We start from the raw sequence: 22,695 nt of genomic DNA on the forward strand, positions 1-22,695 counted from the left end.
TCAACTAAAAAAAATTTTTGGTTTATTGTACAAAGACTAATTTAGCTATAATTGAAGCTCTCCAAAATCTAAGTTGGGGGTTTGTTGAGCAGAGGTATGGGTGTGGAGATTCAGTTGGTGATGTTTTTCATCACTGGAGTTATTCAAGCACAAGGAAGAAATCCCTTTTATATTGATATGACTATTTTAAAATAATCTTAAGCGTTAGTTGACTGATTGAATTAAACCCAACATTCTGCATCTGAAAGACTAATTCCTTGGATCTATTGTTGAGTTAACTAATTTAACTGCTCATGTTAGCCAAAATTGTTAGCAATATGGAATCCATACTAATACTGTTCTTATCTTCCACTCCCAGAATTAGAATGAATCAGTTGTTTCCAGAAAAAGCTAAGGAGCAACTTCACCCCCAAAATCACTTACTTCTGTTTTCTTCCTGATAATTTAATCCATTCAGGGAGACTGAAGTGGGGGATAGATATATATTTTTAGCATTTTCATGAGACTCAATTTTGTGCAACTAATTATCTAAAGATGGTGTTGAAACTAATTTTAGCAGGTAATAAGCTGTAGGCATGATTTTAGAGACTTTCGTGTCTTTTAATCTTCATAGATTCTGGAGTTGAAAGTAGAAAACCACTTTACTAAAAGCACTGCCAAATAGTCCTTATATCCCTCACCATCAAGGAGATTACGAATGCCAAAGAAAGCGTCAAGCTGTCACCTACAGGAAATATCTTAAAGCTAAAAGTACAGATTTAATAAATTCATTTGTGCCAACTGCTAAAAGTCAAGGGCAATCTTCAGAACCTAGAAATGAGAGAATTCAGAAAGGACATGGAGGAAGGGGTGGAGCATGTTGGTATTTACCAAATTCCCATCAGTAACAGCTCAGACCTTAGATCATAGATCACACGGATGGGACAGTTATCTCTGTAGATAACTACAGAGGATTGCTAACCCTCCCATTTATGTCTGAGTAATGTCACTAATTACAGTGAGAAAGAGGATCAATGACTTCAATCCAGATGGTCTAATTTTACACTAGATGGGCCAGAGGAAGAAGCTGATGCTGAAGACTGAAATAAGACCCATCCGTCTTCACATTGGTACCCCTCTTAGTGATGTGTCATTTTTATGGTTGCGTCTTTTGGAGAGAAAGTTGATCATGTCACTTTGTTAGAAGAGAATAGTGAGCAGCAGGGACACTTTTGCAGTGAAATAACAGGAACTTGTTCTAGATAGGCATCAAGGTTCTATTTACTGTCATCCTTGGGTCAGGGTATAAGAAACCCAATCTTGAAGGATAAAGGTATAGCTTATGTTGCCTTAGAAATCACTGCTGGGACAGAGGAATTTTACTCAACTGGATGTGACAAAAAAAAAAAAAAAAAGCATCCCTTGGTGGGTCACATGACCTCACAAGTTCTCAAAGCAGATCTCTTCTCAGAAGGACACTCTGTGGAGTCCCTGAAATCTGAGGCAGTTTCTTGTTGCCAATGCAGGCAGAAAACAGGTGGATGGATAAATAAGTATGGCCTTGCTCTTCCTGGTCTCTTTGCTGGCATTCCTGAGCTTGGGCTCCGGATGTTATCATCGGCTCTGTCACTGCTCTAACAAAGTTTTCCTCTGCCAAGACAGCAAGGTGACAGAGATTCCCTCCGACCTCCCCCGGAATGCAGTTGAACTGTGAGTATCAGCGGGAATAGCCGCACCACGGGCATTTGTGTGTGGAGTACTATTATTATTTTCACATGAGACGATATCGATTGGGCTGAAATATTTCTGCTTTGACCAAAGGCTTGAATAAAACAAACTCCCCCAGCCCAACACTCCTGCCTGTGGCTCTCAGAGGAGCTTAGGTGAGAGTTTGTACCAGCATTCGTCAGGGAAGGGTGGTGTAGAAACCTAAATCCCAAGGCAAAGGGAAGGGGTTTTAGTCTTTTCTCGACACATTTACTCGAAGGTTCCATGCTCCCTTTAGTGGAGCCAGAAAAGCAAAACCAGAAGCCACGTTAAAAAACTTAGGAGACCTAGAATTGGAGGCAGAAAGATGGCTGATGCCAGCAGAGTAAACAATGTGTCTCTCCTGAGGACAATGAATTCATGAATGTTAGAGTCTCTGTCTTTGAAGGTACCAGCAGATAATTCCTGCATGGAGATTTTGCTTCCTGAGGAAAAATGGGAGAGAGAGAGAGAGAGAAGAGGGCAAAAGGCATAAAGAAGAAAAGGAAAGAAGCAAGGAAGGAAGGAGAGAGGAAGGGAGAAACACAGGATGCCCACTTTCAATTTTTATAAAACCATTTTAACAGGAAGTAAGTAGATCAGTCTCCTAGAGCCTGGCACCAACTGAGACATCCTCTTCTTCTATCTCTTCATCTTGGAAATTAGGAATCTGCTGTCCAAACTCTCACAGTGAGTTGAGGCAGAACCTAATTTGGAAATCAGCCCTTCAACTCACAAGCAGTTCTTTCCCCCAGGACCTGTGCCTGATTACATAAGCCCACCACCAGGCAGGGCGTCTGAGGATGAAATTACTACCCCTCTGCATCCTCAGTGTTTCCATCCCAAGGATTTTAAAACAGCAGCCACTATTTTGGACGGAGGTGTGTTTCACCTTTTGTCCCCTAGAGCTATCGATGACGTTTATTTTATTGCAGAATGTAGTCATCTTTTCAGTTCACCAATCGCCATGATGACCCTCCACATGTTGGTGAGATCTTTCACTCAGGGACAAATGGTGACAACGTGGTTGTCTGCCTGCCCCTTTCCCCTAGACACCCTCCAATCTTTGGTTCCTATCCAGAGGAAGCTGCAGAGACAGGAAAAATAACTGGCCGACTCTGTTTTGGCTCCACCGCTTCAGAGGAGACAGTTATTTCTGATCATGCTGAAGAGCAAACCTATGCACAAAGACAGCCTGGCTTATTGGGTCTAAACACAAGAGAAGACCAAGGCACCTGGTCTCCTAAAAGAAGTCACTTGCTCCTAAGTGACTCTGAGCAATGACTTAACCCCTTCTGAGCCACAGCTTCCTCTCTTCTAAACTAATTTTAATACATTGCTAGTTTGGGTTGTTTTGAACACTAAAAGATAGAGATTTTCCTCCTTCCCTACCCACAATTCCTATCTCTCCTGGACCTTCCCTATTTCTTCCAGTGTTTCCCTTTGGGTCAAGTGGTGCCGTCCACTTGCTAAAGCAAACAGCCACCTCCAAATTTCATTGTAGAAGGTAGTCATCTTTTCAGCTCACCAATTGCCATAATGCCACTCCACATGTTGGTGCCACATTTCAGACTTTCACTCGGGGACAAATGGTGACAACATGATAGTCGGCCTGCCAGGTTACCCTTGGTGTCCTCTAGTCTTGGGTTCCTATCCAGAGGCATCTGCAGAGAGAGCTCCTCTACCCACTAAAACTCCCTTCTGCTGCAGTCTGTTGTCTATCTGAAACCTCTTTGCCAGAAGAGAATTTAAAAAAAAAAAAATTTGTTTCATTCTTCACAGAAACATAGGTGGAAAAGGGAGGGAAGGAAGGATGGGCTGGAGGAAGGAAGGGAAGGAAGGAAGGAGGGAAAGGGGGAGGAAGGGAAAGAAAGGAAAAATCCACTCCCACACCCCAAATCCCCAGTGTGTGTGCATGAATGCGTATAGAAGGAGCAGGAGTGTGCTCTTTTTACGTTATACTAAGGCACAAATAACCAAAATACATATCTATCCAAAAGCATTTTTTTAGCTGAGGAAAGAAAGCATAAGGCATTTAAATTTTATAGACAGAGATTGTGGGAGAGTGTTGGAAAGAGCACCAGATACAAATTTCATGCTCCTTACACCTGGCTCTGGATCAGGTATTACGTCAGTACAATAGAAGACAAAGCTGCATAAAATGAGGAAGGAATAAGAAAGTACTTGCCAGTTGTTGGCATTTTTCCCACCTGAGGAATGAGTAGGATTGAGAGCTCCCAGTACTAACGGTCTCCCAGGTGCCTAATCTTTAGAAGATTGTTTCGCCTGCATGCTCAGTAGGGCTTAAGTTGGACAAACCTAGACTTTGGCTTGGCAATCTTCTTGGCAAGGTATATTGAGGGAAAGTAGAGAAAATTTGCTTTGACTATTAGAAAAAAAAATAGAGAAAGGGCTGGGGTTGTGGCTTAGCAGTAGCACACTTGCCTGGCATGCATGAGGCACTGGGTTTGAGTCTCAGCACCACATATAATAAATAAATAAATAAAGGTCAAACAACAAATATTTTAAAAAAAGAAAAAAGTAGAGAAATTATTTAAGGTTTTTTTTTAGTATATTAATCGCTAAAGAGTAGATTAAATACTGAGTGAACTAGAATTCAACATCCTGTTACTATGAAAGAACAATTACTTTATTTTTCCTCCTTAAAAGGACTAGATCAGGGTTATCTGGAATGTTGGCAGAAGAGAGCTGAAAGTTCTGTTCAATTAGAAGTATTCTAATTCGCCCTGCAGTCTTCCAAGTTTGGGTCTTGGCTTTAATGATGATCAAGTCCGGTGCAGGTAGATGGAATATCTGGGTTTCATTGATTGTATATGCTTAATGCACCAACATGAAAAACCTTTATTATAACTGAGGGCCCACTAGGAAAACAACTCCTATGTTTTACCACATATATATTGTTATCCTATCATTCTGTATACTTCATAGCAGTTTCATTTCAGTTCATATATCTGCCAGTTATCACCAAAGATTTCTAATACCCTGCGATCTGCACCTACTGGTAAGAATGCAGAGGCATCACCAACCAAGGTGGATTCCATTTACCAAATGGCACCTACAACTTTCTTCATACTTACACATACTGCTTCATGAAATGTTCACAGCAGTACTGCAAATATGGCATTACAGACAGCTCTGTTTCTCAAATGAAGGAAGCCAAAGCACAGAAAAGTTGAATAACGTGCGCAGAGTCAACCCTGAAGCTCCTGGATAGCAGAACTGGGAACTGGATTTGAATCTGTGTTTATATTTCCTATGCATGACTTGGGTTCTTCTAGGGTGGTGTTCTAGGAATTTGGACCAAAAGTTAGCTGTCTAGGACATAGAGTCTCTTTTACAACTACTCTATCATGGCAGCATGGAGGAGCCATAGATAACAGATAGACGAATGAGCATAGAGTGGTCCAGCAAAACTTACCTCAGGGACACTGAAACTTGGTTTTAATTTTCCCATCACAAAAATTTATTCCTTTGAGTTTTTGCACCATGTAAAAAGATGGAAAAGATTTTTAGCTGATGGGCCATAAAAAAATCATAAAGCAAGTCAGATTTGGCCCACAGGCTGTATGTCACCCACTTCCGGTTTAGGCTATACCTAAGAGAATGGATCTGAGATGACAAGCAGATGCAGAGAGCAATACACTAGGTGAGTAGATCAGGAGTTGGGTCGCTCAGAGGCAATATTTCCAGGTCATCCTTTAACTGGTTCTGATGAGTCAGAGATAGTAGAGGACAGCATCTAGAATCTGAGATACTTGAGTTTAAACTGAGGCTCTGCCATTAAGTCTTGGCTCTGTCTTCTGGGCTCTTGGCTATATAAAGGAAATTACATTGTGTGCCTAACTCACAGAATTGCTATGGGGACTAAATTAGACAATGTAGGTAAAACACTTTGCACAAAGTCTTTCATGCTGTTGATAGTGATTATGGCAGCGTTCTTACCTGCAAAACACTAGGCAAAAGCTACTTACCACACAGGGCTTTCATGAGGAGCAAATCAGTCAAGAGGAATGAAACTGCTTTGGAAAATTGATATAAAGATTTTTTTATAATTCTGAGAAAGTTTGCAATCTTCCTCTTATTTAAGAATAATCTTCTCTTCCCAGTTGGCTGGAGCCCTTAACCTCTATGCGATTACTTTCTAAGTAAAAAAAAAAAAAAAAAATATATATATATATATATATATATATATATGAACTATATATATATATATATAGTTCTTAAGGTTGTAAATATTTGCCAAGAACCCAGGGAACAGCTTCATTCAGACCATTGTCAAAAGAATTTTGATTTCTGAATTGTTGTCAAAACTACTTCATCTGGAGACAGTCAGTGAATCTAGAAAGGTCCTTTTAATCTTGCCTTATTCTTTCTAGAGTTAGAATTTCTATGGAGATGTAAACAGCCATTCTAAATCTGAAAATTTAAGTCAAGGCAATTGTATGTTTACAACCATCTTTTTATTCAGCAGGGTCAGATGACCATAACACCAAAGAAGAGAAGGGTCCACTGGTGGTCATTCCTGGCTTAGGGAGATCTGCACAGGGATTGTATTGTAGGCTGCAGCACATTCCCACACCTCTCTGCAATCTCATTTGATGAGCACTCTGAATTATCTAATTATCTTTTTCCTTTTTTATTTTCTTTCTCTGCCTCCTACCCTTGTGGTGTTGTCTTGGTTTAGATCATTCTCCATACTCCATGACCCAAGATTATTATTTATTTAGGAGCTCAATAGTGTGTCTAGTTTATAGTCTATCCTTAGTAGGCCCTTAGTTCTGAGCAATGTATTAGTGTTCTGTGCAAAAGGGGAAGCCAGTAAATTGTGTGATCTCCAAGTGAAAGAGCTTTTGATGTTTGCAAACAGGTTTAATTGTGGAATGTTGTTCCTAAGAACATCTTTGGGGATAATATTTCACAGAACATACTTTGGGAAAGATTAAAAGACTGGTATATCCAACCTCAGAGAGAATCCTTCATAAAGTCTGAACCACAACCAGACCTCTTGACTCCACACTCAGTTCTCAATAATATCTAGAGATGGACCTATAAGTGGGTTTTCACTGCTTTGTGCTTGAGAAGCAGCTGTTAAAGAATGTGCTGTATTCTCATAAAGAAAATGATTCTAAAGTATTGACTACAGCCATTAGGAAACTAGCTGTTACTTGTTAATGTCATGTAAGTTTCAAACTTTTCCAATCACATGTCTAATCATTTCACAAAATCCTCTCATACTGCTGATAGCAAGAGTTCTCTCTTTTCATTGCCATTGTCTTTGCTTGGGCTTAGACCATCTAATTACTTTCTAATTTATCTCCTTCCTACCAAACCCTCTTTTCCAAACCAACCTGCACACCATCATTCCATTTCCTCTATAAAACACCACTACCACCATGTTATGATGCCCTAGTTCGAAATCATTCAAGAGCTCAATAGTTCACCTTTATGACTTACCTCTCACCATTCTCAGGAGGAACCTACTCCACAGGCTGATGTGGACTTTCTAAGCACCGTGTGTGCATTTCATCTCCCTGTATCTCTATGGTATGTTTCTTGCATTGTGCTCTCCTAAGTTTCTTCTTTGCCTCTTGCAATGCATGCTAGTTATAATCTCACTCAAATTTTGTCTCTTTCATTATGTCATCTCTTATCGGCCTGTCTTTACTTAATCTTGCAATCATCTGAACCCTGCTGCAGTGCATTTCACACTTAATCTTGCTTTGCATTTAATTTTTCATGTGTGTCTTATTTCTTCAACTGCAGTGAAAATTTCCTTTGTACTGCTTATTGTGCCTGGTTCAAAGCAATGTATGTTCCAGGCTCTCAATTACGTGTAGAACAAATGATTTAATAAATCAGGGGGAATTACATCTGTTTATTTGCTCTGCTCTCAGTATTGAAGAAAAGATTTCTATAAAAGATGGTTATTGTTCTCTCCTGTGGTGAACTACTATAGGATTTGATAGTTTTCTTGTTTCCCTTGCTTTTTTATGTGTTTGTTTTAAGAAAATGCTGGTGTTATTCCAGAATCTATTAATACATTCAGAAAGACAGAAACAAGTCTCCTAGGTTAAAAGTTGAATATTCCATACTCTAGGCACGTCACTCAGTTCTTTTGACTTAAATAATAGTATCTGCTTCTCTCTACTTAGCAAGAAAAAAAATGAATGAAACTGCTTAAACAAAATCAATTTAAACCAGGAAAAAATGTTCAAAGAAAAATAATTTTGCCAATTAGGATCAGAGCGCACCTGAATGGTTTCCTATATTCCCTAGATATATTTTAATTGTGGACATTCTCTCTGGTTATCAAAACCAAAAACTCCACTGTTCATATTGCCCTAGGTATCCAAGTCCACACATTCCTGCCTCCATGTCTAGATACTTCTTTGAAAGAAACAAATAGCACAGCATTCATGCTAATGAATACATAATCCCTTTTCTTAATGCAAAATCCTCTACTTTAGTGAGAAATGATATGCCTATGTCCAACATTTAGAATTTAATTGGGCTAGGGGAAAGAGAGGTTTCTATTCCCCACAGAGGAATCAGAAAAAAAAAATGACGAAAGAAATAGCTATAGAAATGCAGTACCTTGAAAAAGTGGCAATTACATTGTAAGGAAAGAATCTTTTAAAGTAGAAGATGAACTCTACCCTGAGAATTGGCTAAGAGCTATAATTTACAGAGTCATTATCAGCAATTGAAAAGTAGGGGTTTGAAAGTACAGAACTGCACTCACTTGGTAATGATAAAATCTCCTTGTTTACCTAAAGGTGCTTGCTGTCCTTCCTCATCCAAGTCTTCTACTAAAGAAACTTGAGCTTCAGAAGCAGGACATCATGGCAGAAAATGGGAAAACCATTTAACTTTTGATTATCATTCTCCAAAGCCACTAATTGGGTTATCTAGTTACTGTGGTTGATTGGACTATGCTTTTTTAAAAGCTGTTAGATGTAGACTCTCCAATTTAGCTTTATTTAGACTAGATCTAGCTTATATATCCCACAAGGTCAGCTAGGAAAAAGAGTAATTATTTTTAATTGCCTAGGATCTGATTATAATGAGATTTGGATGTTGGTTCTTAATCTGACCTCTCCCTGAAGTATCTCACAGTGTGTTTCATATCTCTGACCTGAGCATGCCATTACTTTGGTCTTTCATATGGAATATGCCAGCTGATCTGAAAATCTTCATGAGGGCTTGCAAAAAAACTATTTCAAAAAGCAACCAAACCCTTGTCATGGATTTGAACTCAATTATACTTTTAGTCTATGAGTGATTTGAATCTACTTTCTTTCATGTCTTCCTCTATACCTCTTTCAGCAAGAACCAACCCAGAACCATCACAGAATCCTGTGTTAGAAATAGAGGAAAAGACACAACATCTCCCTAATGCCCAGCTCAGTGAAAACCCCTGCAAAATAGGGATCCCAAAAGTTTAAGTTTCAGCAAAGCATAAAGGTCAGCTAGCTAAGGATATCAGAGAGAAAACTTATGAGATGTTGGTTGAAAGATTGAGGCAAAGTGATGCTTTGTTGACTTCAAATCTAAAATGCTTTGACTTCACAAACATCTTCAGGTACAAATGTTATGGTGAGATTGCAATAAATCACCAAGTTGATCTTAAAACGGGAGATGGCACATTTATTCACCAGCTAGCAGTCCGGATTCACCAGCTTGCAGGCCAAGGGACAGGCTGAAAGTCTACACCCTCCAACCACCTCCAAGGGTTACAATACACCTTTACAGTCCAAAAGCACACTAATCATAGTGGCTGTTGCTATGATTCAAAACCACAAACAAACATCATGAGATCTAAAATTAAGCAGAAGGGGAAGTGGTTCAAAATGATCCTAGTTGAGTACAAGTTATATAATGGTTACTAATATCTAGACAATCATTTTCTGACAGCGTACATTGTCCAAGAAAAATGAGAACCAAAAAGAGAACAATTTTACATTGCATAAGAAGAACAGAAGCATTTGCATTTCTAAGCAGGGTGTGCTAAGCAGGATCAGGTTGGCCAAGGCAGAGTTTTCTCATGGGAGAAGTATTTCTCACATGACATGGAGTCTCAGGGTAAAATGGAGTCTGTTTGGTCACTGCCCATAGCCTGGCCCATAACACTGACTTTCTCCAAACCAATAGCTTTTCCTAGGCCTCAGATTCCAGCAGCTTTTGAATGCTTCAATGCTGTGATTACAGCTGTGGGATTTAAGAGGTGAGGACGTTTGCCTTTGGTTTAATGGACAGTTCTGCTATTTTGAAAAGCAACATGGAAACCCACATACAAACAGCCCTCCTGTTACTTTCAGTTTGGTAGGGATTTAAAAAAAAAAAAAAAGAATGTGTGCGGAATCCCAGCTCCAACAATTATTTTGTACTTAAATAAACAAAGGCTGACAGGTCACACTGAACACTGCACCTCCTCTAGTATCCTCTTGGAATAAGAAGGGCATGAGAGACAGAGATCTCTGAGATGGCTGAGTCATAGCCTTGAGTACTAGATTTTCATGAGTGGCTTTAGTTTAAATTTATAATAGTTCATTAAAATTTGGTTCAGTATATAGGATCACATCCCTAGAAAAGAGTGTTACCTCTACTGTGCTTTTCTAACCTCTCAATTGCTCTTTGAGCCTTCTGTCTTCTCCCCTCCCAGATTCCTGTCCTGAGCTCTGCCCTACTCTGAACTCCAATGACCATATTCAGGACAAAAAGCTAAAGTCATACATTTGGCATTGATACCCTTCTTATTTCAGTATCTGATAAACTCTTGTGTCTCCTCTCTCATCTCCCATGTTCTCGGCCCTTTATTCTACAAACTACTTTCTTTTCCATGGCTCCCAGGTACACCTTTATATTCTCAACTTGAGCCTGTCCTATTTTCTCCAAACTGAATATATTCTCCTACTCCAGTATTATTCACCTTTGAGACCACAGTAGAGAGGCTCATTTTTCATGAAGTTTTCTTTCAACAGCAAATACGTATTGATTATATATGTGCAATACACTATACTAGGCACTTGGGAGAAAACAATCAATAGGAGAGGCAAGGTCCCTGCTCTTATGAAGTTGCTAAAAAAGAACATCAAACAAAGTAATAACGATAATGTTTTTCCTCACTCTTACCCACAATAATCAAAATCTCCATTGGAACCCAGAATAGTCATTGTCAAAACCACTAATTTGACAATTAATTGCATGTTTCTTTGTGTGATGTGAATCACAGACTGTGAGAGCTAAAAGAAATGGATGCCCAGGGAAAGCCAATGAGAGGGTAGCTGTCTGTCTGATGCCGGAAGAAAGTTGATGAGAAGGCAATCATCAGCCTGACCCATCCAGACCTGCACCTCTGCCTCCTCTAGTGTTGATTTCAGGAGCTGGGCAGGGCCACTTCCCAAATATCTGCTTTACAAACTATGAAATAAAACAGAATGACAAATTAACACCAGCAAATAAATGATAGAGTTTAACTGGCAGATATCCAAATATTTAAGTTTATCTAAACGTTTTCAAACTGTGAAAATCCAAGAGACTGGATCCTTTGAGTTTGGATGAAAGGGACTGATAGAGAAGTTGGAGAAAATGCACCAAAGGGGGAAATTTAAGTTACTCTATTGCTTTTCCAACTTCATAATTTTTCCTAAAGCCACTTGTGTTCCTGAATGCTATTATGGGTAAGAGTTTGCCTGTCAATGGGCCCTGTATGCCAGCTTCCCCCCAGAGCAGCAGGGTATAGTCTTTGAAACCGGTAATTACATAGAGTTTGCCTTAACAAAGCCCTTAGGCTTCTGAAAATGACACACCTGCTTTGGCATACGGGGGACACTAATACGGAATTATTGAATGTTGTTGAACTTATAGATTACTTCCCTTTCCTCTAAATTTCAAACTATTTGGAAAGTTGTGTTAGCTTTAGAATAGAAAAGCAAATTAAATGTAGAATGATCGCTACCCATCATCAGATCACAGCCTGATCAAGTGTCAACACTCAGCCCCAAACCATTGTCACTGTCATTTGACCACCTGACTTAATGACCCAGCTGGTTCTGATTAGTTAATTAATTAATTAGTTAATTAATTGATTTCCGATTAGTACAGAAATGGAAGAAATCTTCATTTAACAGAATTTGTTTGTGGGCAAGCACTGCAGCATTTCTCTAAGTATAGGTATTGGGGGAAAACACATGACAGTTTTAAGTTAGAAAACAAACTGGGAAAGCAACAAAAGAAAATAGAAGAATTATGAAGAAGCAAAGAGGTCACTGGGGATACTATGTACAGCAGCAAAATTGCTTATCATGCCTCTGATTGTGAAAAACTGCTGAACCCCTTCAATAAGAACACACAGTCTTGGAAAGGCATCTAATTCCCCCAAACAAATACTAGAGACAAGTGGAAAGAGAACAAACAGTTCTGGTAGCCAGATAGGAGAACAACAAAGCAGCTCTTAGAAGCAGATCTCTCAGGGAAGATCCTGGAGAAAGAAGACAAGCAACAACAGCAACAGAAGCTACAAGGACCTCAGCAAAAGAATCAGCTGGGTCATTAAGTCAGAAATTCCTGCATCACAATCTTCAGGTCTTGACTCAGGCTGGTCAAATTCCTTAGAGAAGATGCTCCCCAACTCCTACCTAGAGGGTAAAGCCCTCCCTGCCAACATTCTGACACTTCTAGTAGCTGGGAAGAGGGCTGGGGTGGGGGTATGATCTCAGTATCCAGCACTTACAAGTGGTGCCTGGTACCCTCCAGCCCAGGAACTCTATTTTACTGTCTCTAAAGAATACATCTTTAGTGTTTTGCTGAGGTGGGTAAGACCTCTTACCTAACTGTTCTGAGTGGGAAATCTGACTGCATCTTAAATTTTGCTCTTTATTTTATCCCTCTCACCTTATTTCCACCTCCTGCCCCACTTCCACAGGTACCCAGTGGCTCCAATTCCTGAGTTATATTAAGGATGGTGTAGTACAAATCACATTGCTTTAGGATTAGGTCTTCTTGAGTCTGTCAAATTAGCCCTTCTCAATCTCCAATGTACATGCAAATGAGAGGACTATAATGTGAAAATACATGTTCTGATTCAATATACTTCAGGAGGGTCCTCAGAGTTTATGTTGCTAACCAGTTTCCAGGAGATGTTGGCAGTGTTAGTTTCAAATCCACATACATCCATCTTCTGCATGATCCTAATATTTTGTTAATCTTATTCTTGTTTCCTTGTGGTTTTATGCCTTTAAAAAAAAAGTCTCTTACTATCGTCTCAGTGTGGTTTCAGGAGGAAAAAATAGTTTTTTATTTAATATGCCATCCCTACCCAGAATCCCCATTAGTTATTCAACCCACTCAATCAGGCTCTGTCTCTATGGGTTCCAATGAAAATTCTTCTTGTCACAAGTGTCAATAAACCTCTTTATTTTCAGTATGTTTTATACTTTGCTTAAATTATTTTTCAAATAAAAACATAAAAGTTTGGGTAGCAGAGCAATACCCTCAATTCATATGACAAAGGCTGTGGTCTCTTCTCTCTTCACGTATTATACATTCTCAGGAGCACACCAGGTAGCTGACCATCCACCTGCTCTGTTTTTTCCTTTTGACTTCAGACTTCTGCGACACCACACTACATTTTGCCCTATGTCTCATTCCAAACCCTGATCTCCTCTTCTGAGTTCTGTACTGCTAGCCAGCCTCTGAGTGTTTCAGGGCCTGGCTTCACCCTGGACCCTCCTCTCTCATGTATCTGGACTGTGTAAGATGATCCCATCCAGTCCCATGTTTTAAAATATAACCTACATTCATAATGTATATGGCATGCCTGTCCACTCCATGGAGCCTTTGACATGGAATATCCAACTCAAACTTTGACATCTTCACTTGAATCCCTAACTGTCATCTCACAATCAACAACAACAACAACAACAACAAAAATAATGCACCAAATGTTCCTTTCCCAAGCCCTATAGATACTTTTCTCCTAGTCTTTGCTATCTGTATAAATGCATATGTCATCAAATCCTCACCCTCAAATCAACCCATGGCCAGATTCTGAGGATTTAGCCCACCAAAATACAGTTCTAAAATCTGCACTTCTCCATATTGTCCCTACAACCACCTTAGCTCAGACCACAATCATCTCTTATCTGGGCGACTGCAATAGCTCCCATCACTTTCCATTTTTTGCTTTCAATTGAATCTACAGTCCATCCCCCCATGTGACAGCAAGAGTGTCTTTCTAAAACATTATGGCATACAATTACTTAAAATTCCATTTAGAATAAAAATTATTCAACCCATGTTTTTTGATCACCTACCATGAGAGGCAGTGTTCTGGGTACTGGAGATTTAACAGAGAGCAAAATAGACCAAATTCTTCTCGAATATGGAAAGCATATGTGCTTTTCCATGACAATAAATCATCACATGGTCTGGCCTTTGCTTGCTTTCCATAATGCTCATGCTGTAATGCTTACCTATCACCACTGTTCTCTAGCCACCCTGGACCCACCTGGACCCCTTACTACTCTTCCAGTACACCAATTTCTTTCTACCTGAGGTGTTTTTACTTGGGTTTTTTTTTTTTTTCTGTCCAGAATGTTTTTCTCTCTCCTTTTTACATGGCTTCTCATCTTTCCAGTCTCCACCAAATGCTGCCCCAACAGAGGGGCCTTTCTTGTCCAATGTATTATAATTCCATCCTCCATTATTTTAGCATGTAATGCTCTTATTACTTTCATAAATTTACTGCAACTTGAATGGTTTTTTTTGATATATTCTTTTCCCCACCCTTAGCCACTATAAACTAGAATTAAAGTTGTGTGATGGTAAGAATTCCACTATGTTGCAATGTTTCTGGTACAAAGTACATGTTCAACATGTATGTATGTGCATTGAATGAATAAATGAAAAGCCCTCTCAAGTAAATATTTAAAATGGAAAATTGAGTGATATATATATATATATGATACACATATTATATATTCCTCACATCCCTATTTACATAAAACCTTACATATATATTATGTATTATGTATTATATATATATGTCATATATATATACACCTAGTCCTACTATGTCACTATGCTATATGCCCTTTCACTGTCTTACAAAATAGTTTTGTACTACAGCTTTCACTGTTCCAATTTTGGAAGTAAGAAAAAAATTAAATCAAAGGAAGAATAGCCCAAAGTCACCAACTTCTTGGTTTCACAATTTAAATTTACATTCCTGAAAGAGCTGATTTTAAAACGTACCTTTTTGTGCTAATCATGAAAAAAGAACAGAGGATCTCCCTCTCCTCTGAACTAGTCTAAGTTTTTCATTTGAGGATTTATATATGTGTGAGGCTGGAGTCATTTATAATACAAAATTTACCTATTATCCTGCCCCTCAGAGCTAACAAAGTGAGGGTTAGCACTGCACCCTCTGCTGCACCCAGCCAGGTTAGGTACTTCGTAACCAGCCAATAAGGAGGAGACAAGAATACAGATAAAGAGTGATTCAGGGGATCATGAATAAGTAGGATGAAGATGAAAAAGTAAATATCAGTGCATGCTTCCATTGGTAAAATACAAAATAATCTGAAACCATTTAACGTTAAGGAGCTGTTTGAGCATCTCTATGCCTGTGAAGGAGGCAGTTGACAGGCTGGCTCCAACTCTCTGTTGCCTTTCACACTTTTTCTATGAAGATAGCTCCCCAGAAATAGCTAACGCTCGGCAGGTTGAGTAGCTGATCTTCTGCAGGTGCAGAGGCTTAGCAGAAGGAACGCTGTGTGAAATAGAGGGCTTGATGGAGGCTCAGAAGTCATGTACATACTCCCTAAATGGTCCTCATTGAATGAAATGAACCTTGATGATGATGTTTCAAGAACTCCATAGAGTTTCAGAAAAAAAGTTTATATTGATCTAACATGATTTCACAGTCTCTTTTCTAAGACGTATTTCTAGATTTGGAGAATTGTATCCCTATTTTCTCACTTTGGTTGTTATTTAACATGTAGGCCAATACACACAGCTTGCTATATAATACCATATGAGAGGCACCAAGGTGGCTCAGTTGCCTGAAAATATCTCTTCTACTACTTGTCACAATACCATCGTTAATAAATCTATCTTCAGAACCTTAAAGATTTCTCTAATTTCTAAGTCTCTGAAATTGAAATATAAATCTTACTGTGAGATTGGATCCCAAGTTTTTAACAGCTAGCCCTATGCTCTGGCTTTTAAAAATGTGCATTCCTCACAGCCCTATTTACGTAAGACATTACATAAAAACATAATTCCATGGTGAAATCAAGAATTTGAAAAATGCTGCATGGTATAGCCCCAGTTCTAGACTCTCAGAGGCTGTCCAACTTTGTCTAATCCATGTTTTATAAAACACACTTCAAGAAATGGATATGGTGACTGATTAACTAAGAACATATTTTGGCAAATGGGACTTTTATAAGTACTCAAAGGAACTAACGTGTTGACAAATAAAGGCAGTATGTACATTGAGAAATAGGTCATAGACACAAAAATTCCTTTTTAAAATCCTAGATAGGCCAAGTCTCCTTTGCAAACCTTCCTTGTTCTTCAAATCAGAGAAATTTTGCTAGATGAACTTGAGACAGTATATACTATTTCTCTCCCCTTGTTTTAGAAATGAAAAATGAAGACTAGTGAGATGAAATGACTTGTCTAAGGTTATATGGTTAATTAAAGGCATTGCCTATCCTCTGTTTCCGAAGTTAAGAACTTTAAGCCTGCAATTTCCAAGCTTCTGAGGCATAAGCTGGATTGTAGCTCAGTGGTAAAGCACATGCCTTGCATGTGTGAAACTCTGGGTGGTTCTATCCCCAGGTTGAAAAAAGAAAAGACAAAAAAAAAAACTTTCTGGACATTATGAACACAAGAATTCCACTGCTGACTTGTTTTTACTGTAGCTTGTTTTTTGAAAAACAAAAATAATTGAGACATAATTCATACACCAAACAATTTACCCATTTAAAGTGTACATTTCAATGGTTTTTATATTCAAAGATAGGTATGAGCATCACCATGGTCAATTTTAAAACATTCTTGGCAGTCCAAAAGGAAAACATACAAATTAACTATCACCCCTCAACCTGCCCACATTCTACTCAACCCTAAGCAAGCACTAATCTACTTTCTGTCTCTGTAGATTCCTCTCATCTGGACTTTCATGAGTGGAATCACACAATATGAGGTCTTTCATTACATATTTCTTTTACTTAGCATAATATTTTCAAAGTTCATCCACACTGTCAAACTTCAGTATTTGTAGGCATATTGTGCTATTCTTTCAATAATTCTTTGAGATAAATTCCTCTCTAAAATAATCCAATCAGATTGTTGCTCCGTCAAAGAGATCATTCTAAAAGTCAAGAGTTTTGATATTTATTCAGACCCAACAATGGCTCTTGCTAGCTCTCTTGTTTTCCCAGTCACCTCCTACAAACTAACTGGCCTGCCCTAGAGTTCCATTAGCTCTATGAATCTCCCAAGTGCCTCTCACCACAACCTTCACTGTTCCTGAGAGTGCTCCTAGGCTGAACTTCACTGTGTTCAACTGGCTTTAAAATGTTATGTGCGTGAAGTCAGCTGCATTGGGGAAAAAAAAAATCTAAAGGACCAGTACCACTATCTATTTTATAACCTGCTTCTCCCTTGAGGCAAACTCTCTGAACCAGGGCTCTGAATCTGGGGGATGAGTTCAATAAGAGGCTTCTCTCTGATACCACCACTCCAGTAGCTGAGTGCTCAGTGAGCAGGGATAGGGGCCCAAGATCCTTTTGTTTTGATTCTCAGGGGCTGGAGCACCTGTACCAGGAATGGGGGCAAGACCTCGCAGGGCCCCAGTATTTTCAGTAGGCCACACTGGAGATGAAAAGAAAGTGAGTCAGCACCTCTTAACCACACTTGTCCAAAAACTTCGCCTCCCCAACAGGATTAGGGGGATGATGAGAAATGCCGATGTGCTGCCCCTCTTGGAAGCTGGGAGAGAGAAAACCCTGAGTTCTTGACAACAGGACAGCAGTCTGGACTTGGGTCTCCACTTCTTTGAGGTCAGAGAGGAGGATGAGGCAATGGTCTTGGTTCAAATAGACAGACCCTTATGGTTTTTACTGCATTTTTCTAAATTCTTGAAAACTCTTTGCTTTTGCGGGGGCTATTTCCAGAAGCTCTGAATAGGTTTTATGTTTGTTTTTGTGATTTTCATCAGTTTCACTAAGGAGCCCAACAGCAGGTCTCTTCACACTGTCATGCTGGAAGTCGATCCCACCACCATGTTCTTGACCAAGAAAAGCAGAGGCAGAGTGGGCTGTGGCCGAAAACAGCAGAGTAGTCAGGCACCCAGAATGATCATCTCCGAAGTTCTTGGTGTGTCCTTGAACATCACCAAAAAAAAAAAAAAAAAAAAAAACAGTTGGGCAAGCCAGGAAGAAATAAATGTTATCACAATGAAGTTATTCATCCCATTTTTTATTTTAATATTTTCCCTGTGCGTTATTCATTTTAAATAATTCAGTACACACGTCCTAAATATTGGTCTAGTGAATGGTAATGACACTATCGCCTACAAAATAAGAGCACTGACTGCTCTTCTTGGCAGGCACTACAGTTTCTTAAACACTGTGACATGGTGAGCAAAGCACATGGAAAGGGAATTACGACTGAAAGGATGTTTTCCAGGGTTGCTTCAGTTTGTTAGAACAAAGGAAAAGAACAGATTTATTTTCTCCTGAGCAGAATAGAGACAAAATGACCTTCTCTCTGTGTATTTACAGTCCTGACCATTCAGTTGAAGTAATTTCAGCAACAGAGAGTGTACAGTTGTACCGAGTGGAAAACAAGTCAAAAGTTATATCAAAATCTCGAGTTCAGCATCTTCAACAGCAAATCACCGAGACTCTAAACAGAAGCCATACATCATCCCAAACCCATAACTACAGGCAACACATCTTTATTGAACACTTTCAGTGTACACAGCAATTCTCTAGGATATAAGAGCAAGCCCTGACACACAGACCCTCTGTCTACACCCCGCCCCTCTGCTGACCACTACTGAGGATTGAACCCAGGGTGCTTTGCCACTAATCTATATCCCTAGTCCTTTTCATTTTATTTTGAGAGTCTCACTAAGTTGCTGAAGCTGGCCTCACACTTGCAATCCTCCTGCCTCAACCTCCTGAGTAGCTGAGGTTACAGGTATTCATCATCACTGACATAGACTCTATTAATGCAGCTAAAGAGAGTAGGTACACATTTGCACAAACATAGAAAAAGAGAACAAGACTTTCTAGTGTATCATGTGACAACATTAGGATAGGATGAGAAGAACAATATTTGAGTCCTGGAGAAGTCCTTTGAAGGGAGAGGTACCTATGCTAGAATAAATATAGTGTAGCACTTCCTTGAAAAAGGTGAGACATGTGCTGGGTATAAAGGGATTTAAATATATGGTTGTGAGACAATTGTGCAATAGGCAGAAAGAACACCTAGAGAGCTATTCTAATAGCAGGAAATCAAAGAAATAACTTTTACTTCTGAATGAGAAAGCATTACTTCTGAATTGTCAACTTCATTTCTAGAAATGTACCAAGTATAGCACATGAGTGAAAGGGAGGAAGCTGAAGCATTTCTATTCCAGGTCTTTAATTCAAGATTATCCAGTAGGAAAAAAAGGTGTTCTCTTAACAGTTTGTGAAGGTTTGAATAGAAAGAACTAAGGTGAGCTTGAGAGAAACTTGGTGAAGTGCAATGAATGGCTTTAAAAAATCTCTGTGACTAAGTATAGAACAAACGAGATCCTGCCTTAGTTTGCAATTGAGAAAAATAAATGACTTAAGTCACTAGAACTATTTTAGCTTAGAAGTGATTTTTTTCATTCATTTATCTTAACTGCCTTCAGAAGGGATGGACTGAGATCACAATACGCCTAGAAAATCTTTGAATCTGAAGCAACATGATTTCCAAAATAAAGAATTCCTTTGGAGAAACTTAATTGAACATGGGGTTAATTTAGTCTTTTACACATTGAAATAAATAGGCCCCAATTAAAGATAGATAACTTTCCCCCAAAGTTAACTTGAAATTTACCATTTTGTGTGTTGGTCTTCAGTTCACCCCTTTCTTTAAACAAAGAAAATAATAATGAATGGAAAAAAAATGAGTATAAAAAATGAATATCGATAAAATGTTGCAAATATCCTGCCTCCCCTTTTATTGTATTTTTCTAACTCTGCCTTCAGGGAAAGCAGTCAAGATCAGCTAGTGATCTGCAGCCCACCTCATTTCATTTTTGCATTGCTCTCCTTAAGTTGTCTCCTTTCCAATAATCATTATGTGTAAGTGACACTTCAGGGGAAATCAATTCCTTTTGACTAAATAGAAAAGCCCATCTACCTCCCTCGAATCATAATTGGAGCTTTGTTTATTTTGCTGTTGTTTGAACCCCATAACAGCCACCCTCTTGTTTTCAACCAAAGTTGAGTAGTGTGTCTGCTGCAGCCTCAGGGGGACGGCTTGCCAGCTTTTAGGAACTTCCCCCTCAAGGAGGGAATAATTAGAACCACTTTGTTATCACAAGCACATTTCTCAGCAACTGGCTAGACGTTGTTTTTCTCAAGATTGTTTAAAGAAAAAAGTCCTTTAAGCCCCTAAGAGGACAGTCTTTCTTATTTTCTCTCCACTAAGAAAGGAGGTACAGTTATAGAAAGCATTCAAATAGGTAAGAACCTCAGAAACCGGGATCCCCATGCCTCATTTCTATTTGTCTCAGGTCTGCCGAGTGTTACGCGTGTCTTAGACCTCAGGAGATACTTTTTCCATAATTATAATTAATAATGGGCACTAAATTGATGAGTTGAACTGAATTGAATTACATTGAATAGAGCATCTGTGAACTGACAGGTGGTGGTCAAGAAGCCAGAAAGAAAGCCAGGGTGTTCCATTCACCAGATAATCAAGGCTGGAATAATCAGGGAGTCCAGGCTTCCTGGTCATTGAGGAAAACTGAGACTAAGTGACTTACTCAAGGACAGATAGCAAAAAGGGAGCACAGCTGGGACTCTAGACATGACAATATGTGCCTATTGGGCTCAGGCACATTGGGTACACACTGTATGTCAGGCAGAGCTCCAATGTCACTTGCCTCATCTCATTGATTCCTCATAACAACCCACTTGCTTAATTGCTTCATGCCAACAGAAACAGAGGCATGAAGCAATTAAGTAACCCAAGTGGTACATCTAGGATTTGGACACAGGAAGCAAGACTCCAAGATGTATCTCTTTACCATTTCCAGACATCATGGACAGCTAAGGAAAAGAGTTGATGACATATCTTAAATAAGAATTTATAATGAAGAAAAAATAACAACATTTAAGAAAATGGAGAAACGGAAGAAAGACAGGCATATTTCCCCTTTTGAGAACTTAAGATTATAAACTACTCCAATCTCCTGAAGCAACATTTTAAAATATCCAGATTATATATCTCTCAGTTACCTCAGATTCAGCCTCAGTAGGCACTTTCAGATTACATTATACAGAGCCTTAGAAGTTGTATTGAGGGTCTAATTTATATTTACAGGAATACCATAAGGTAAAAACTTTTAAAAAATGATACATCATCTCATATTTATATTTATTCTTTCATTTCAAAACATAATCCTCTAATGTTAAAATAGTCAGTTAATTGCTTTGGGCTCAGAGCTGCTTCTCAGTGCTGGACACCATTCTGTATCATCATCTCCAGAACGACCAAGAATTCTGACATGGGGCTAATTTCCTGCCTTGTACACTCAGAGGCCCACCCACCTCCAGGTTTGGTGCTCCCATAAATGAGGGCAGAATACCTTCATCTAGCCCAACACTTAGAGGAGATCATCCTGTCTCAAGTAGAATGTCCTAGGGCAAGAAGGTCAAGCAGCTTGGTGGAATGAGCCAAGAAAGTGAGTGAAAAGACCTGGGTGTGTTTGTGACACTCACGGTACATCATTATACAATCTAGGAAAATCATCTCTGGGCCTCAGTTTGTTCTTCTATAAAGTGATGGAATTGGGATAGGGAGAGAGAGCATGGGAGGAATAGACAAATTCTAGATAGGGCAGAGGGGTAGAAGAAGGGAGGGGGCAGGGGGTTAGCAATGATGGTGGAATGTGATGGACATCATTATCCAAAGTACATGTATGAAGACACGAATTGGTGTGAACATACTTTACATACAAACAGAGATATGAAAAATTGTGTTCTATATGTGTAATAAAAATTGTGATACATTCCACTGTCATGTATTTAAAAAATAAAAGCAATTAAAAGAAAGAAAGAAAGGTGATAAACTAGAACTCTGCCAAAAAAAAAAAATAGAACTTGTTTCCTGTCTAGTTCATTGTTTTTCCCAGCTCACCACTTTAAGAGGCCCTTTACAGCTCTGTTATTTGTAATTCTAGGATACCCCATGGATAGTGGAAAATCCTGCGTCTCATTCTGATGCCTTTCTTCTAGCTTATTATGAATAAGAGGCAGCATAACCAAGCCAAAGGATCCAGTGTATTTTCATTGACAGTTTGCTTTCTAGATACTGCTCAGAGAGGACAAAGAGCAGAGGTTAACTGAGCTCATCAGCCATCCACAGTTTTCTAGTCTGTGGGTCTGTGAGCAACTGACATTTCATCTGCATCACTCATCCAGTGTCAAGACTGGGGAGGGAGTGAGGTTCACTTCAAATGGAAGTGTATGATCATTCCTAGATTTCTTTATCTAAGTCCAATGTTTAAAACCAAATTTGAGGCAGCAAAGGCCTTTAAGTAATTCAGAGTTATATTCTAAGGAAAGAAGAAAGCAAATATTGCTTGGAACCAACTCATTCATTCATTCAATCAATGATTATCAATTTCCTATTATCTGCCAGATATTGTTCTATATGCTAGAGACACAG

The 22,695-nt window shown here is 39.0% G+C and overlaps 1 protein-coding gene across 4 annotated transcripts in view; it reads left to right on the forward strand.

Annotated features, from left to right (window-relative positions):
* Positions 1–1,419: 1,419 nt before the first annotated feature.
* Positions 1,420–22,695, forward strand: part of Fshr (follicle stimulating hormone receptor) — a 155,480-nt gene continuing 134,204 nt past the window's right edge. For 2 of the 4 annotated variants that reach the window (XM_078029230.1, XM_078029231.1), the window contains exon 1: positions 1,420–1,689. In XM_078029230.1, coding sequence (XP_077885356.1) covers positions 1,535–1,689 — 155 coding nt within the window. In that variant the 5' untranslated portion in view covers positions 1,420–1,534. The remainder of the gene's footprint in view (positions 1,690–22,695) is intronic. The other 2 variants (XM_005324470.3, XM_078029232.1) reach the window with 1 other exon arrangement.

Source organism: Ictidomys tridecemlineatus, chromosome 12, assembly GCF_052094955.1.
Source record: "Ictidomys tridecemlineatus isolate mIctTri1 chromosome 12, mIctTri1.hap1, whole genome shotgun sequence".
In the NCBI taxonomy this organism is placed as follows: domain Eukaryota; kingdom Metazoa; phylum Chordata; class Mammalia; order Rodentia; family Sciuridae; genus Ictidomys; species Ictidomys tridecemlineatus.